Here is an 18300-nt window from a genome sequence, read left to right on the forward strand (position 1 = left end):
ATTGTGCGAAAGATTATTGAAGTCTTACCCCTTAGTGCAAGGAACTTTACACTGCATAATTGCTGCAGGTCAAATTTGGCCCTACGTTACCATTCTCCTGTGTGGGTGGACTAGTGTGGAACAGGGTTCAGATCTTACAGTAACTGGAGAAAATCCAGTCTCATTAACCAGGCTAAAGTGTGGCTTTTGAAGCCCTGATCAGTCAAGTAGAGAAGATTGAACTTCCAAACCCCAGTGGTCTGGCTACAGAATGGGCTGTGTGACTCTATTGAACCAGAAAGCAGAAGAACAGATCTATAGCTGCTGGTGCTGCCAGGGCCCCTTTGTTCTGGCATGTTAGCGGACTGGGAGTATTGCTGGGGCGTATTGATGAGACTCACACAGGGCTGCTCTCACCAAGGCTACTCACACACACCCACACCCATACTCACACACACATTCTCTCAGCCAGGCTACTGTGTTTGACCACTGCAGTGTGAAGGGCCCAGTACACTCTGCTAACCCCGGCCTAGTCATATTCCAGTCTAAGACCAATGCTTGGGCATACATCACTTAGCAACACAAAGGCTCTTCCTCAGACCAGTCTGAGAATTTTTGTTCAGGACATCTTACCACTGTATCGTTCTCCAACTGATCTCAGCCTTCCTCTGCTTTTTTTCACATACAAGCAGCAACAATAGGGGCATGTGTGGACTAAGATATGTACACATATAAAGTGTGTGTTTGTGTGTGTTCTCATGGTAGAATTATTGTGGCAGCGCGAGTGTTTACAGGCAGAGGGCCAAGAGCGTGATGATACAATCAGCTCTGTAGGATGAGCATCTAATTTTGTCCGTTTGACCACTAATTGAAAGACAAGTGAGCGAGACAGAGAGAACAAAAGCGAGGGATCAAAACGGGGAAAGAGAGAGGAGGTTTGAGAGGAGGAGAGGGTAGAACAAGAATGAGAGAGAGACACCAGTCAGTGTGTGGTAAATCACTGAGCTGCTTAATAGTGATCTGTATTTTAAGGGCCAATCTAATTACTGGTAACGAGGGGCTTTGATTTCTCTATTAGCCCCCTAACATCACCTCATTCACACCCCACCCTAGCCTCCTCACACACTACCACTCTGAGGGGAAGAGGTTGAGACAATCATGACAGGGAACGATAGGTTTGAATTAACGGCCCTGCATGTTGTTGCGCTCAGAGGGATTTCTTCATTCAGGTGGGTCATTCATAGTTCAGATCCAATAATGAGAGCAGTGCACCATGGGTAATAGCCTGTCGGTGAAGTGCCAGCTGCGTATGGAAATGGAAAGAAGTCAAACCATCTCTGTCTCTTACTCTCCACCCCTCCATCACATCTGGATGTGTGTAAAACTGAGAGAGAGAGAAGCCAGTTGTAACTTATAGGATGCTCGTGACAGCTGACAGTTCTGACTGACTAATGGATCAATCAGAATGAATGAAAGGATAACATTGTGTAGGAACCAGGGTACGATTTTGAAAGCAGTGGCCTCTGTACTTTTGTGAGTACAATCAGATTTAGTCGCTGGCAGTCCAATGTTCTAATGACCAGCCACAAGGATAGTCACACTTCCCCCTTGCCTTCTCTCCTTTCTACTGATCTGTAAGTCACTATCAAATATTATTGAGCCATCCATTTTAATGAGGCCAGAATGATTAAAGTTGGGAGACTGTAGCCAGGGTTTGATCTCAGAACTAAGACAAGAGTCCAGTCACGGACCCAAGGCAGTTTCTCAGTGTCTCATTGCTTGAAATATGGAGATGATTGGCTAAGGACATGTCTGGACATGTCTACAGTTGATGGTGCAAAGACAGATAGTAATGGGTGAGATAGAAAGAAGAGAAAGGAGAAGGGATAGGGAAAGGAGGAGAACAGAGAGCAGCTGAAGGGCATAATGGTGTTTGGGGTCTTTTGCTCTGATTGACCTATGGTCGATATATTGATCTCTTAGCTGTAGTTAAAGGGCTCTGGCTCGAGGTGGTTTAGAATTATTCACCTTTGGGTTCATTATTGTGGGCCAATTCTACCAGGATGTCTTCCATTGTATTCTATGTGAGTTACAGATACCGTCCTCTTGTGAAGTTGGTCTACTTGTCTGTAGCTTGTAATGTACGTATCTGTCCTACTGTGAAACGGAGGCCAATCAATGTGCTACAAGGGGTTGATACAGATCTTATTAGTCAATGCATGATGATTAGTGTCCTAATAAAACATTGATTTGTGCAAGGGCCAAGAGGTGGCTCTCAGGTATCTTAACCCTCGTGCTGCCTTCGGGTCACATGACCCAAAGGTTCACAACGAACCATCGTTGTGTTTACCCAATTTCACCCAATACGAAAACAAATAAAAATAATTTTCTTTTAACCATTGCAATGTGGGGGGTCTGAGACAGCCCGACAGTTAAAAGAAAATGCTTCACTTTGTTTTTGTATGAGGTAAATTTGTCGCAATACGACAGTGGGTCACAATGACTGATGGGTCAGAATGACCCGAAGATAACACAAGGGTTAAACAAATTAAACACAATTGATTGAAAAGTAGAGAAGAGCTAAACAAGTTCTCATCCGATTGGATGGAGGTGTCATGTGAGGTGGACCTAGTGGAGAATATGTGAGAGAGACTAACAGTACATCACATTAGTTTTTAAAATATATTTCCAGGCTATGATGGCTAAGAAGTGAAATTATCTGGCAACCGTTGACAGCCTGCCTCTATAAGCTCTCTATAGCAGATGTGTTACTGCAGGGCCTATTATGTTGCTCATTAAATACCCTACCTCTCAATAGGCCATTATTTCCCCAATAAAACCCAGTGGCGACCCACAGACTTTCCTTTTCCTCTGCACTTCAGAGAGGGAACCTCACAGAAGGTGAAAAGCCCTGACTAATATCCTGCATGTGATGGCTCAAAATCGGAAGCAGGTTGGTTGGCATGGGCAACAGTATGGGGGCATGACACAGGTGTGGTGGGAGCCAATAGCTTTTATGACTCTGATCTCCTGTGAATGCTTGCCAAGGACCAGCATGTAACAACCTCCCAAGCCCACACAGACAAGCATGCACTCATGCAGACACATAAACAGTACATGGTTCACACACAAACATACACGTACAACTACACACACATGTTGCAAGTTACCCGAGTTTATGCTCTCATTATGACTTCATTGTTCTCTTTCATTTACAAAGAAAAGTGTTTGATGATTTGGCCAATGATACCAGCCAGGATATGGTATCTGAGATTCTCTCTCTATCCATTAAGAACTGTGATTATTTATAATAAGTTGAAACCACCATGATTTTTTAGACCACACTCAGTAAGAATTTGTGCAGGACAAAATCTTGATTTTGAACCATATTTGCAGAATATTAAAAAAAGGACAAAGCATTTAAGGAACAGCTACTATCTTTACAAAGACATGTCCTTCCTTCCAACCCTGCCATTCAAAAAGCCATTCCTGAAACATGTCAATCAGAATTATACCACATCCTCAGGTTTTGTCACTTGGGGACATTGTTCACAGTGCCTTACGCCTTGTTCAGCCCTTCCATGGTCTGGCATAATGTCTGGTGGTGACATCCATCCATGATTTGATGTGACATTCAGCAAAGGTCACGTTACCCATCTGAGCTGGGTGCATCTCAGCTGAACTGGCACCCGTCATATGGAGGCTAGCAGCAGCCATTAGTGTGCTGGAGGACTCTGATCTCTCTTCAGGGATTCACTTTGGCTTCAGATATTGCTGGACTTCAGGCTGGTTTGTCAATTGTGCTGGACAAGACTTCCATTCTGTGTCATTCTATCATTAACATTTTTGTTGATCTTCTGGTGCAAAACCTGTCTTGTTTTGCAGTGGTTTACACAGTCTCGCTAAACAGATGATCGGAGTGTTGTTATGGGCTCAAATAAACACTCATTGCTATGTTTTACGAACGGAGGATTGACCGGAAGACTAGAAACCGTTCTGTCCCAAAAAATAATAATTGCCTTTGACTGGTTTTGAGCCTACAACCCTACATTTACCAGCACAACATCTCATCCAATTGAGCCATTCCCAGATCTGGACTTTGCCATGTTCAGTAACTGGATAATAAAATAAGGCAAGCATTGTCAGATTTGGTCCAAGCTCAAACAGCTGTAATTCAGTCATATTTTCACATATCAAGGTGAAACTTTGCAGGGTACTTCAGGCGGGTGTCACCTTAAAGCCTATTAGGTTTGAAAAATCATAATTCAAAATTACATTTGATTTAGTGACACAAACATATTGAGGCAATGTGGACATTTACATAAATACACCCCTTTCAGCCATTTTGTATTTGATTCAACTGTCTTAAGTAACGTTTTTACGTTTTTAACGTTTGTATCAAAGATACATATCTGTACAAAATTCCAAGTCAATTAGATCTTTGGTTCAATAGAAGAGGAATTTTGAAGGTTTTCCCAAATTATCACTGTACAGGAAAATCCATCATGGTGGACCTTATGGGTCCTTGAGGATTTTTTGTGTGGCATGCACACCAAGTTTCAGAAGAATTGGAGCAATGGGGTGGAAATGCCATCATTCTGAAAAGTGGACATTTGGGCGTGGCCTGTGGCGCCCCCATGTTCTGATGTGGGCCAGTCTGTGTTTGGGCGGTATTTGTGGCATATTGTATCAATATGCCAAATTTCAAAACGTTTTACCAATGTGTTCATGAGATAAATTACAATAATAATAATAATAATAATAAATATAGATGCAAGCAGCGATGCGGGTTCCTCCGCAAAATGGCAAAATATTATAAACATGTACACTGTAGAAGATCGAGAGTTGGACAACAAGGGAGCAAAACTACTTAATGTTTGGCCAACAACAGGCTGAATGGGGATTTGAACTCATGAGCATAAGGTTACAAAAGTCAGTCCCTCTATCCTCTCTGCTACACACCAACTGTTGAGATTGTATGAATAGAAAGGGCAGAGTATTAGCTTTGGTCAGCTTTGGGACAAAGGTTAAGAAATGGTTGACATTTCAAGGTGAAATTGCATGAAATTGTGCATGGTATTTCAGAATGATGTCATCCTGTTTAACTAAACAGATCAAAATTATGACAGGCCAAAAGATAATGGCTGGATTCCAACCAACTACCTTATACTTTACAGGTCACCATGCCAGCCCATTGAGCTATTCTCAGTGTTGAATATTGTCATGTTCAGTTACTGTATAAAAAAGTAAGGTGTTTCTCCTGTGTTAAGCGTTGTTAGATTCAGCCAACGTTGAAACAGTTTAATTCAATCATATTTTGACATACCAAGGTGAAATTGTTTGTGGTACTTCAGAAAGATGTCATCCTGTTGAACTAAACAGATAATCAAAATTATGACAGGCCAAAAGACTATGGCTGGATTCCAACCTACAACCTGATACTTTACAGGTCACCACCCCAGCCCATTGAGCCATTCTAAGTGTTGAATATTGTCATGTTCAGCTACTGTATAAAAAAGTAAGCTGTTTCTCCTGTGGTAAGTGTTGTTAGATTCAGCCTAAGTTGAAACTGCTTGTACATTTCCTATAAAAACGGGACAACGGCGATGACTGGGTTGCTGCTGTAAAGAATAACTTTCTCATGGTTTTTTAAACAGGTTGTTTGGAGTGCCATAACTTGTCATGGAAGGGAATTTTAAATCATGCCTAGCATCAGTGGGAATGTGTCCTGGCTTAGGTTACATTTTACATTTATCAGACGCTCTTATCCAGAGCGACTTACAGTAAGTACATTACCCCTGAGGCAAGTAGGGTGAAGTGCCTTGCCCAAGGACACGTCATTTGGCAGAGCCAGGAATCGAACCGGTAACCTTCAGATTACTAGCCCAACTCCCTAACCGCTCAGCCACCTGACTTCCGGGTTACGGAAATGAATTTGTGCAACAGGCAAGGGATCCACCTGAACAATCAATTTACTTCATTAGAGATAACCATTAGAGTTATCTCTACCATGCATAGACTACAAGTAGCTAGCTACTGTGGTGAACCTGGCTTGTTTTGCAGTGGTTTACACAGTCTCGCTAAACAGATGATCAGAGTGTTGTGATGGGCTCAAATAAACACACATTGCATGTTTTTACAACCGGAGGATTGATCCGAAGACTAGAAACCGTTTTGTCATAATAAAAAATTAAAAACTATGCCTCTGACTGGTTTTGAACCTACAACCCTTTGCTTACCAGCACACAATCTCAGCCAATTGAGCCATTCCCAGACATGGATTATACAAAACTGGATAATAAAAAAAGCTGTTTCTCCAATGGCGAGCATTGTCAGATTTGGTCGAAGTTCAAACAGCTGTAATTCAGTCATATTTCGAGATGTCAAGGTGAAACTTTGCATGGTACTTTAGGGGCATACCTTAAAGCCTATTAAGTTTGAACCATCCTTCATAAATACATTTGATTTAGTGACACAAACATATTGAGGCAATGTGCACATTTACATAAATACACCCCTTTTAGCCATTTTGTATTTGATTCAATTGTATTAAGTAGCATTGTTAAATACGTCAATGATACATATCTGTACAAAATCTCAAGTCAATTAGATCTTTGGTTCAAGAGAAGAAGAATTTTTAAGGTTTTCCAAAATTATCACTGTACAGGAAAATTCATCATGGCGGACCTTATGGGTCCTTGAGGCTTTTTTTTTCCTCATGAAAAATGAGGCATGCACACCAAGATTCAGAAGAATTGGAGCAATGGGGTGGGAATGCCATCACTTTGAAAATTTGACTTTTGGGCGTGGCCTGTGGCGCCCCCTATGGTCTGATTTGGCACATATTTGGTGTGGGGGTACCCACTTGGATGTAGTATCAATGTGCCAACTTAGAAAATTTATGACAAGGGACTTTTTGAGATATTGAGGCGCAAGGAGTAGAAAAATTTAAATAATAATAATAAGAAGAATACCAATAATAACTAGAGAGGGTACAATTTCTGGGGAAATTGTAGGGTGTGCTTGCTTGCGTCGGTTGCACAGGGGTCCGTTTTTGAATGACATTTTTACAACTGATATTTCTGTATATTCTATATAAAAATGCATACTTATTATTTATAAAGATTACATAGATTTAAAAGCATTTTTTTGTGCTGCTCGTTTACAACTGAAAATACGAGTGAAGTGTAGAATTAAATATGATGTCTTCTCATTTCCCCTGCAAGAGGCAGCCTCATAGCTGAATCAAAACGAATAAATTTGGCAGACCGGTGTAAAAATGGACCTAATCTCTATGACTTAAACGTCCTTTTTAAGTTTTCCCTTCTCGTGATATTTCCAGGCATTTAGCCTACTCATATTGCATTTATTCATTAATAAAGAACCCCCTTTGAAGATTATTCTACGACGTTACCGGCAGTAGAAGATGGAATCGTGATTCAAACAGTACCATCTGCTAACTGAAAATATGCCCCCCAAAACGTAAATAAGCTTGACATTTATTTAGTGGAAAATCGCTCAATTATAAAAAGCTCACTGGTAGCGACCATTGTCAGTAACAACGCAAAATGCGATATAGCCCTGTGTGGAGAAGCTGCCCCGGTAAATTCTACTACTACAGTACTGTACAGTACTACTAGACTGCTGTGTTCGTCTTGGTAGCGATTGCGTTGGTTGAATTCGATTTAACGTTCCGTTGTACGGTTTAGGCTGAAATTAATTATTTTCATGAACAGATTGACAAAGTTTAGGCTGTGGCAATGAAGTTAAGGTTAGTAGTTAGATAGATTTTTGATTTAAGTAAGGAGAGTGCCGAACATGTTCTGTCGCCGTTTGACTTCCTAAACAGCTGTGTCTCGCGTAGGCTACTGCATTTCAGTGAGCAACACTGGTTTGAAACCACAGGTAATGATAATTTCACCCACAAATCGTTTACTTGTAATGTAATGTCATAATAAATCCTACAACGAAAATGTATTTGTGAGGAATGTTTATTTTAACGATTGAAAACAGATGCTAATGTCATGATGCTAATACTTCAGTGACATAGTAGACTACTGTTTCCGAAAGTAGATGTACTTCCTTAATAAAATCAGCTTATATTGTACATTACACGTCACAATTGTGTGTCATATCACAAAGTAAAATTAGTAAATAGTTATCACCCTGGCCTCTTTGCTTGTGGCGTTTCTGCAGCTGCCTTGCAGTAAAGCAGTTAGCTTAGCTATCTCCCAGAAGTTAACGAGCTGCTAAACTAATGTTCTGCTAGAGGTAGTCACGCGAGTTTTCGTGACGTTAGTGACGTAAGTAGCATCATTGACTGTGGCTAGCAAGTTAGCCACCGTTAGCTTCACTTTTCGCCACAAAAACTTAATTTCCACTTAAACCATGCAACGGAACGTAAATCCCAATAGAAGCAACTCAATGGCTACCAAGACGAAACTTTGGACACCTAGGTTGTGTATGTAGGCCAAATATTGACTGAGTTTTAGGGGGGCAAAAAGAAATAAAAATAATAATAATAATATATATGTGAGAGAACAAAGGTTGTGCCCTTGCCGAAGGCAAAGCACACCCAATAATAGGTTCCCTCCTACCGGAGGAACCCTAATAATAATAATAATACCAACAATTACAATCGGGTTCCTCCTGACGGAGGAATCCTAATTAACTTTCCCCCAGACAACTAAAGAATCATACAGAGAGTCTAGTGTGAATTGTTGACACGTGACTGAAGATCTCATCTTTATCAACCGAGATACAATTCAGACATCTAGAACCATAAGATTAAGATATAATCTCAATGTATATAAATCTACAATGCTAATGCATTTGTATCTGTGTTCTGTCAGCAACTGGACAGTTTAGATAAGACTGGAACATGGCAGAGAATGGATGGCAGCGCTACATGATTTAGAGTTAGACAGTCGAAGGAGGAGAGTTGGCCAGACAAACAGAGAGAATCCATCAACTGCTGTTATATGGGGCAGGAGACAAATGCCTGCCTGTTGTATGGAGGGGATGGTTAACTAGCCCCACAGGCAGGTTTTACAGCCCCCTGTTATGTGTTTGAGACCCCCCAGGCTGGGGAGATGAGGCTGAGTGATGCTGACTCTTCTGGGAGGAGGGGTGGGGGGTGTGGTGGGGGTGTGGAGCAGAAGAGGGCCAGCCTACATGTGAAAGATCGCTGTGAACTAACAACTGTCACTCAGACACTATATAGTGCACTCTCTCATTGCATCCACCCACGCACACACATGCACACACACACATGCGCACAATTATAGTGAATAATTGGTCAGGGCAGAGGTGGGAGAGATATGTGGGAGCATCCAAAAGCAGAAACAAAAATGGATAAAATATCGGAAAATCTAATCCCATTGCTCTTATCGCGGCGCCACTCTGAAATGTTATTTGTGCAGTTAATGCTGTTATGAATTCAATTTTGGCAGAGAGATTTTATTGTTTACTAACGCCTGCGTGTTCCGGGCCAGGGTGCACAGAAATCCAGGGAACGCTCGATGCGTGTCGGTAAAATTCATTTAGGGCTCTACTAGGGATGCAAACACCAGCGTTAGGAACACGCAGAGAGCTGCCACTTTCCCCAAGGACGGTTTCTATTTCCTTCAATTTTTATTTTATTTAAATAGAAGCCATTTTGTCTAATTTGGTTCCTCATTAGGGTGCTCACATCCTAATATATGTCAGGGAAGGTCACAGGGTGAGTCGCCTGTCATACTGGGGGTGTCATCAGGGCCCAGGTGGGACCGAGGTGGTACAGAGGTGCATGCTGGGTAATAATGAGATCCTCTGGGTCGATGACCACTGTATGCTGTTGACCACTAACAGGGTCCTGTGTTACAAACTGTCAGCCAGGTGTGCTGTGACATTGTAGGGTTTTCGCATGTTAAGCCTGATTAGCTTCCATTATGATTGGTGGTTGGGAGCTATTGATCAGAATGTGTTTTGTGCTTTTTATTGACTATATGGACTGGGGCTACATTGCTGCCATGGCATTTTGTTTGATTGATGGGTTACAGGGGTAAATCACCTCATCATGCTGTAAAATCTTGATATAGTAGTCTACACCTTCTTTTCCAGCTGCCTGCTTATGGCAGCAATCCATCACTGAAGCCCAATGGACCAGGTACACTAGGGTAATGTTCCTATTGACAGACTATGATGCAAGCACTATGGAAAGTGTGTGAGTGTGTGTGTGGGGGGGGGCATATTTGTTTATACTCTCACACAAAAACATGCATAAACACGTGCACACACACACACACACACACACACACATCCATTAAGGAGCTTAAAACGCAGACCTTTCTTTCAGTCCCACCTTGTGTTTGTCCCTGTGTATGTGGTCCTACCCACAACATGCGAATGTGTGTGTGCTCCAACATGTGAATATATGTGTGTGTTCCTACTGTACATGCGAATGTGTGTGTGTTCCAACATGTAAATGTGTGTGTGTGTGTTTGTGTGACCAGGTATGAAGGGCCTGTTTGACTCCCAGAGCCCGGTGTGTCCTGTGTGCCAGGCAATACTGCGCCCCGGGGAGATGCAGGAACACATGGAACAGGAGATGGCCCGACTCAAACAACTCCACATCAGGTACAGCGCAACACAGGAACTGTCTAGGAAAACAACATTGAATTCCATAGTTTTCCCTTCTGTTCTTTCTTTTTTCAGTTATTTGTCCTTATTACTCCATGGGTGATCTGCGTGTTTTTCCAATCAGTCCTTCATTCGTAATGCTCTTTCATGTGTTCATGTGTGTTTAGGATTATCAGTCTTGTCTGTAAACTGTAGGGGGTCCCTGCCTCCCCTCCTCCACACACACACACACACACACACACACACACACACACACACACACACACACACACACACACACACACAGCCATTACAGTGTCTCCCTGTCGTTTTTGTTACCTGAGTATAATGTTAACAAGCTGCTTCATTGTTCTGAACATATTTCAGACCCCACTAGCCCCAGGTGACAATCATACAGCAGGCAATTATGCCTCTCTAATTCCAGATTTTGGCTCTTGCCATCAGCACACACACACCCACACACTCACACATTACCTGCTTAGTATACAAGAATGATTCCTTCAATAAAGATATTACACACCAAATCTGCTTAACGACTCTGTCGGGGACAGTAATGGTTTTAAATTGAACTTGGCCCTTGGGTCTATGCTATGTTTGTGTACGCGTGTGTGTGTTTGTACATTGGGCCTTCGTGCGTGATTTATTTCACGTACTTCTTGGAAGGAAAAAAAGCTAGTGTATGGCGTTCAACATCTTCCCTACAGTTCAATCAGGAGAGACCAGGTATGAGTAGAGTGATGTTTATTACGGACTGGTAATTGTACTACAAAGTTTGGAGCTTAGACCCCGTAGGGAATCATAGATCAGCGGGCGCCTGCCCGACATCCGAGAAGAATCCCCCACGGAGTCCAGACACTGGTGGCGGTGGCGGCAGCCGACGACCAACGAGTCGAAGACAGAGACAGGAACCGAGCGGTGACGGGGAGGTGGAGGGTCGCGCACTTGATAGCCTGGAGAAACTACACGGGGAGATAAGCTTATTAAAAGGCACGATCATGTGATTCTTCGACAGCGTTAATTGATAGGCGAGAGCGATGATCGAACAGAACCATATGACAGCCCAACATAGGAAAGAGGGAAAGGAGAGCGTTCTTAGTGGGGGGAGTCAGTAGTGAAACATTGTCGAAGATGCCCGAGTGCGGGGAGCGGTCTTGCCTGACTGAACTTGCGCTATGCTTCATGTGTTCTCTTCTGTTCTTCAACAGTGCACATTCAGCGCATGGAGACCATCTTTTAGGGACCTCTAAGGTATAAAACAAGGATCGGTGGCTACTCTGTTTCACGTTCAATCCTGTAAAAAATAAGAAAAATCTCACTAGCCATTTAAAAAAATATTTCTCTGTTTCTGTTGACACAGTCACTCTCATTGTCTCTACAAATCAAGTGTGAGGGGGGATCCCCCAATCCTCGTTCCCCCGAGGACCCCAACACAGACAGGTACCAGGTGAGTACAACCCCCGGACAAGATGGCCACCAACTTCATTATTTTGTACTCCAGCTATCAGCGTGCTGATATGGCATCCCAATGCCTTCTATTGACTTACTGTCTGGGTTGTGTTTGTTCGAATTTCTCTTCTGCTGCTTTTCTTTCTCTGTAGACATTCCTTCGTGTGAGAGCCAACAGACACACCAGACTAAATGGTATGTTGTCAGAATTAAACAAACAAAAAAAATTACCATTAGAGCTATTTGTCAACAAATTCCCTTTCTGTAGAAGTGTTTAACTTGCTGTGCCTTGCTGAGTTGTCTGGTGTATCAGTACAGTAGAGGGTTGCTGCTTTTGTAGTATAATGACTTTTGTGATGTTATGACGGTGGTGATTGGAAGAACGAAAGGTATAGAAGTTACAGTACATTTATAATTTAAAATAGCGTTGATGTCTAGCTATTTTACTCACCCACAAATAATCACTTTGCCATGATGTCCCAACCACTCCCAATGAGATACAGCCCCCGCTCTCCCCCTGACCCCATGACCCCAGTGCCTGCATGAGCAGAGGACCTATTAACTTTGACCTCTTGATATGTTAACAGTCGATGACCTCTACTGGTGCAGGTGCTACACCAAACCCGTCCCTTTACGCCCCCACAATGGAGCCCACCTAGCTCCTGACTACACACAAGCTGGTAAGACACGTATGTGATACAACAGAATGCAAACAGCAATACATATCACCATTCTGAAGGGTTTACTGTTTTACTGTTGTTAAACAATAGGATAGGAGAGTTAAGTGCAGTTTGCCCACTACAAACCTCAGCCACTGTTTAGGCTTATTAGCTTTTATTGGGTCTTCTGCAGCCCAGAATAATGAGTTTCCAGAGACCCGATTGGGAGGCATCGGCCTCCTCCGTTGGTAATACATTCATCCTTGTTCATCTCTGACTCTCTCCTTAACCCTCGTTATGTGTGGTGACTGGGTCACGGACTCTGCTCTCTTACTATCCCCCACGGCCACTGTCATCCCACAGAACTTAACGTCCCCTAAAAGTTAATGTTCCCTTATGCAATCTGCAGTTGGTGTTCTGCTGTATTACATTTTATGTTGTGGATTGTGTGTGCGTGTGCATATGGGTGTAAGAGAGAGAAAGGGAGAGTGGGAGAATGAATAGAGATAGAGAAAGGCTTTCTGCCTCATCATTGAGATTATCTTTTATCACCTCAAAGATACAAAAGTGGCAACTCTCTACTGTATACCTAGCTTGAAATGGCTCGCATGAGAAGATGATAGAAATTGTATTGATATTGGTACAAAAGACTCAGCATACCAATTTAGTCATAGCCATTCACTTTATTTTGTTGTTTTCCAGTCAGAATTGGAAAGCTGAAGAGACGGAAGCCTGAGGAGGGGCATGTACGTATGTCATATCCGGTTCACAATTTCACATCCTGTCTGCCAAGTCAATGGTTGTATTGTATCAATGCTTTTCACAGTGTACCATGGTACGCTGTGTCAGAGTAGACATTATGGATATGCCCAGTTTCACCGTATTCAGACGCATGTCTGTTTTGGGACAGTACATGTTTGAGGCCGTTCCAGCGTGTACGTCAGACAAACACATGATGGCTAGAGCAGGTGGATGGAAGCCAGGTCATTCATACACACAACACACACACAGAGAAACCCTGGGCACACAGAGAAACCCTGGGCACACAGAGAAACCCTGCCCCGTCAATGTTTACCCCTAATTAGGCTCAGAATGCCAACGTGTACCCATGTGGAAAGGCTGTGGTTTCTAGCATCAGTTCACAGCCTCCCAGCCCCAAGAACACACAACCCCTCGAGCCATGAGAGACAGACGTATTGATGTGTGTGTGTGATTTGTGCATGTGTTTTCAGGATGGCCTTACCGACCTGGGGGGAGATGAGGATGAGTGGAGTGAGAGAAGGAGGATGACATCCATACTGGGGGGATTCAAAGGTAAAGCGCACTCATGAATACCACGATCATGTGCAGTGATATGTGTGTATAACAGGACTGACAGAAAGGCACTGAACTTTTCAAACCAAACTGACAGATATTTGGAGATGGTGCTTGAAAGATAAAGTTAAAAGCACTTTCTCTTGGCTGAGCAACATCTCAGAGATACCATCTCAGATTACATTTCTTATCCACTTGCATTTTACATCATGACTGTTTTTATGACAGCAACCAGATATCTCAGACTTGCCTGCATAAACAAAGGTTGAATATGGTTATATACAGTTAGGTCCATAAATATTTGGACATTGACACAATTTTCATCATTTTGGCTCTGTATACCACCACAATGGATTTGAAATGAAACAATCAAGATGTGCTTTAAGTGCAGACTTTCAGCTTTAATTTCAGGGTATTTACATCCAAATCAGGTGAACGATGTAGGAATTACAATACATTTTATATGTGGCCCCCCCCTTTTTAAGGGACCAAAAGTAATTGGACAATTGGCTGCTCAGCTGTTTCATGGCCAGGTGTATGTTATTCCCTCATGGGAGTTCGTTATTTCATTGACAAGGAGCAGATAAAAGGTCTAGAGTTCATTTCAAGTATGGTATTTGTGTTTGGAATCTGTTGCTGTCAACTCTCAATATGAAGTCCAAAGAGCTGTCACCATCAGTGAAGCAAGCCATCGTTAGGCTGAAAAATCAAAACAAACCTATCAGAGAGATAGCAAAAACATTAGGTGTGGCTCAATCAACTGTTTGGTACATTCTTAAAAAGAAAGAACGCACTGGTCAAATCAAATCAAATTGATTTGTATAGCCCTTTTTACACGCAAGCATGTCACAGAGGGCTTCACATATGCCCATAGAACTGCCCCTCAACCAACCTAAACCCTCAAGGAAGACAAGGAAAAACTCCCAAAAAACTCTCAACAGGAGAAAAAAAAATGGAAGAAACCTTGGGAGGAGCAATTCAGAGAGGGATCCCCTCCTCCAGAGACGGTTGGTGGGAGAGAGGAGCAGGACACAGGCTAAACATAGTCATACAGTGTCGATGGGTTTTTAAAACACCAAAATCCATTATTCAACTTTATAGATGTAGGACAGGACCGGGAGACTCGCGACCAGGTCCAGCGTTGGCTGACCGACGACCAGGCAGGTGCTGACAACTCAAACCCCCCACACCACAAGGGATGTGTGTGGGGGGGGGACAGAGAGAGGAGAGCAGGGATTAGAGAATGCCAGGAGCAGCTAACAGTTACAGTCATAATAGAATGAGATCCCCACCGGTCAAGTGTGGACTGGTGCAGCAATTTAACAGAGCAAAAAAGGGAAATTTGATGCAACCCCACACACCAAGACAGCGACAGCCCCCCTCATTTGGAACATGAAATCTGTTCCAGGGGAAGAGAACTCTAAAATAAGTTATACTTAAAGAATAAGGATGGAAACAACCCGTCCCCCGTTGCCTCCAACTAGTAACATACTTACCTTTAACAGTCGTAGAATTGACTAAACAATAACGTTTTTAACCTAATTTTAAACGTCGAAACAGTATCAGACTCCCTAATTGAGACGGGTAGTTTATTCCAGAGAAGAGGCGCTCTATATGAGAACGCCCTACCTCCAGCTGTTTTTTTCTTAATTTTGGGAACCACCAGATAGCCGGCATCTTGAGATCTAAGTGTCCTTGCGGGGCAATAGGGTGCAAGGAGACCGGAGAGGTACAGTGGTGCCAGCTGGTGAGCTCAGCAACACCAAAAGACCCGGAAGACCACGGAAAACAACTGTGGTGGATGACAGAAGAATTCTTTCCCTGGTGAAGAAAAACCCCTTCACAACAGTTGGCCAGATCAAGAACACTCTCCAGGAGGTAGGCGTATCTGTGTCAAAGTAAAAAATTAAGAGAAGACTTTACCAGAGTAAATACAGAGGGTTCACCACAAGATGTAAACCATTGGTGAGTCTCAAAAACAGGAAGACCAGATTAGAGTTTGCCAAAAAACATCTAAAAGAGCCTGTACAGTTCTGGAACAACATCCTATGGACAGATGAGACCAAGATCAACTTGTACACGAATGATGGGAAGAGAAGAGTATGGAGAAGGGAAGGAACTGCTCATGATCCAAAGAATACCACCTCATCAGTGAAGCATGGTGGAGGTAGTGTTATGGCGTGGGCATGTATGGCTGCCAATGGAACTGGTTCCCTTGTATTTATCGATGATGTGACTGCTGACAAAAGCAGTAGGATGAATTCTGAAGTGTTTCTGGCAATATTATCTGCTCAGATTCAGCCAAATGCTTCAGAACTCATAGGACGGCGCTTCACAGTGCAGATGGACAATGACCCGAAGCATACTGCGAAAGCAACCAAAGAGTTTTTTAAGGCAAAGAAGTGGAATGTTCTGCAATGGCCAAGTCAATCACCTGACCTAAATCCAATTGAGCATGCATTTCACTTGCTAAAGACAAAACTGAAGGGAAAATGCCCCAAGAACAAGCAGGAACTGCAGACAGTTGCAGTAGAGGCCTGGCAGAGCATCACCAGGGACGAAACCCAGCGTCTGGTGATGTCTATGGGTTCCAGACTTCAGGCTGTCATTGACTGCAAAGGATTTGCAACCAAGTATTAAAAGTGACAATTAGATTTATGATTATGTTAGTTTGTCCAATTATTTTTGGTCCCTTAAAAAGGGGGGGGCCACATATAAAATGTGTTGTAATTCCTACACCGTTCACCTGATTTGGATGTAAATACCCTGAAATTAAAGCTGAAAGTCTGCACTTAAAGCACATCTTGATTGTTTCATTTCAAATCCATTGTGGTGGTATACAGAGCCAAAATGATGAAAATTGTGTCAATGTCCAAATATTTATGGACCTAACTGTATAATATTGAAGAAATATTGAATATGAAAGGTTGAATAAAGGTTATATATAGATATGGTTAAAATAGCGGTTACACCAGCCAGGTAACTGTTATATAATTAAAATGTTATTCAGCATCTCTGATGTGAAATAACGTTTATTTTCTGTTACCTTGAGAATATACTCTCAGCTCTTGATATCAGTTACATTACAGCAGTCAGTGTGAGGTTGTGGTGTAGAAACCGAGAGGGAGTAAGAGGCGTGACCATGTGATCATGTCTGCGTGGTTCCTCCAGGAGCAATGATGGTGAGCAGCAGTAAGACGAGGGAGGGTCGGGACAGCGACGCTGACTTGGACGTGGACGGAGACGATACTCTGGAGTATGGAAGAGCCCAGTATCCTTTCAGACAGATCGCAATTTCTCACACTCATGTTAGCAAGTAGTTAACAAACACCCTGCCATTTGACATAAGAACATGAACCCGAACTGTGTGATTAGTTAGAAAAACAACATGGCAAGCAACATTGAGCTTCACCATGGTTCTCGTACAACGTTTCCTCAGCATGGTTTTCCAGGTACACAGAGACAGATGTCATTCCCTGCTCAACAGAAGAACGTGGGGATGTGGAGCGGAGGGAGGCGAGGGCGGGCATCATGAAGTACGTGTCAGTCTTTGTCATGTTTGCTTTGTCCAGCCAAGAAAAGGAAAAAAAAAGTTAACTCGCTTGAACTTTGTTTTTTTTAGTGGTGGCTCGGAGTCTGATCGATTAGCGCTGAATTGTTCCAAATGGACAAATGAGGGTCAGTCTAGGTGTCAATATAACTGAGATTACATGACCAATCTGTGGTGTTAAGTTATATACCCTCATAGCCCTCTCTTGTTTTAGGGAGTCCATCTACCAGCAATGGAGAGAGTAACAAACTAGATAACAACATGACCATCCTGAACACGACCTGCAAAAACAGTGATATTGAGATGTAAGTTGAGTTCTACTATGGTGTGGAAGGTTTGATGGATCATACTGTGTGTATGTGCATGTGGGTGCATTTCCGAAAACTCAAACTGCCTACCTCTCTCATAGCTCAGCATCGTCTGCATATGAGAAACTGAAAAGTGAACACTGGGAATGTTACTTTTGTTGTCATGCTCAGTGTCCATGTTGGTTTGCAAATAATTTAATCTGTCTTTGATTGACTCGTGAGCATCTTCCTAACTAGTCTGCTTCCACCTCACCAACTGTGTGTTTGTGTGTGTGTGTATGTGTGGGTGTATGTTTGTGTTTTGGTTCAGGGTCTCCGAGGATTCTGCCTTAACAACCCTGGATGCTCTAAAAGCTCGGATAAGGGATCTAGAGAAGCAGCTGTCTAAAGGGGAAAGATACAAATGTCTAATCTGTATGGTGAG

At 42.7% G+C, this 18300-nt stretch overlaps 1 protein-coding gene across 2 annotated transcripts in view; it reads left to right on the forward strand.

Annotated features, from left to right (window-relative positions):
- rnf220b (ring finger protein 220b) overlaps positions 1-18300 on the forward strand; it is a 28363-nt gene that overhangs the window by 7447 nt on the left and 2616 nt on the right. For both annotated transcript variants that reach the window (XM_062452906.1, XM_062452905.1), the window contains exons 3-14: positions 10473-10596; positions 11805-11847; positions 11957-12043; positions 12198-12240; positions 12633-12725; positions 13407-13450; positions 13937-14018; positions 17190-17289; positions 17471-17554; positions 17641-17696; positions 17783-17873; positions 18187-18295. In XM_062452906.1, the coding sequence (XP_062308890.1) occupies positions 10473-10596; positions 11805-11847; positions 11957-12043; positions 12198-12240; positions 12633-12725; positions 13407-13450; positions 13937-14018; positions 17190-17289; positions 17471-17554; positions 17641-17696; positions 17783-17873; positions 18187-18295 (956 nt within the window). The remainder of the gene's footprint in view (positions 1-10472; positions 10597-11804; positions 11848-11956; positions 12044-12197; positions 12241-12632; positions 12726-13406; positions 13451-13936; positions 14019-17189; positions 17290-17470; positions 17555-17640; positions 17697-17782; positions 17874-18186; positions 18296-18300) is intronic.

The sequence above is a fragment of the Osmerus eperlanus genome, chromosome 26 (assembly GCF_963692335.1).
Source record: "Osmerus eperlanus chromosome 26, fOsmEpe2.1, whole genome shotgun sequence".
Lineage (NCBI taxonomy): Eukaryota > Metazoa > Chordata > Actinopteri > Osmeriformes > Osmeridae > Osmerus > Osmerus eperlanus.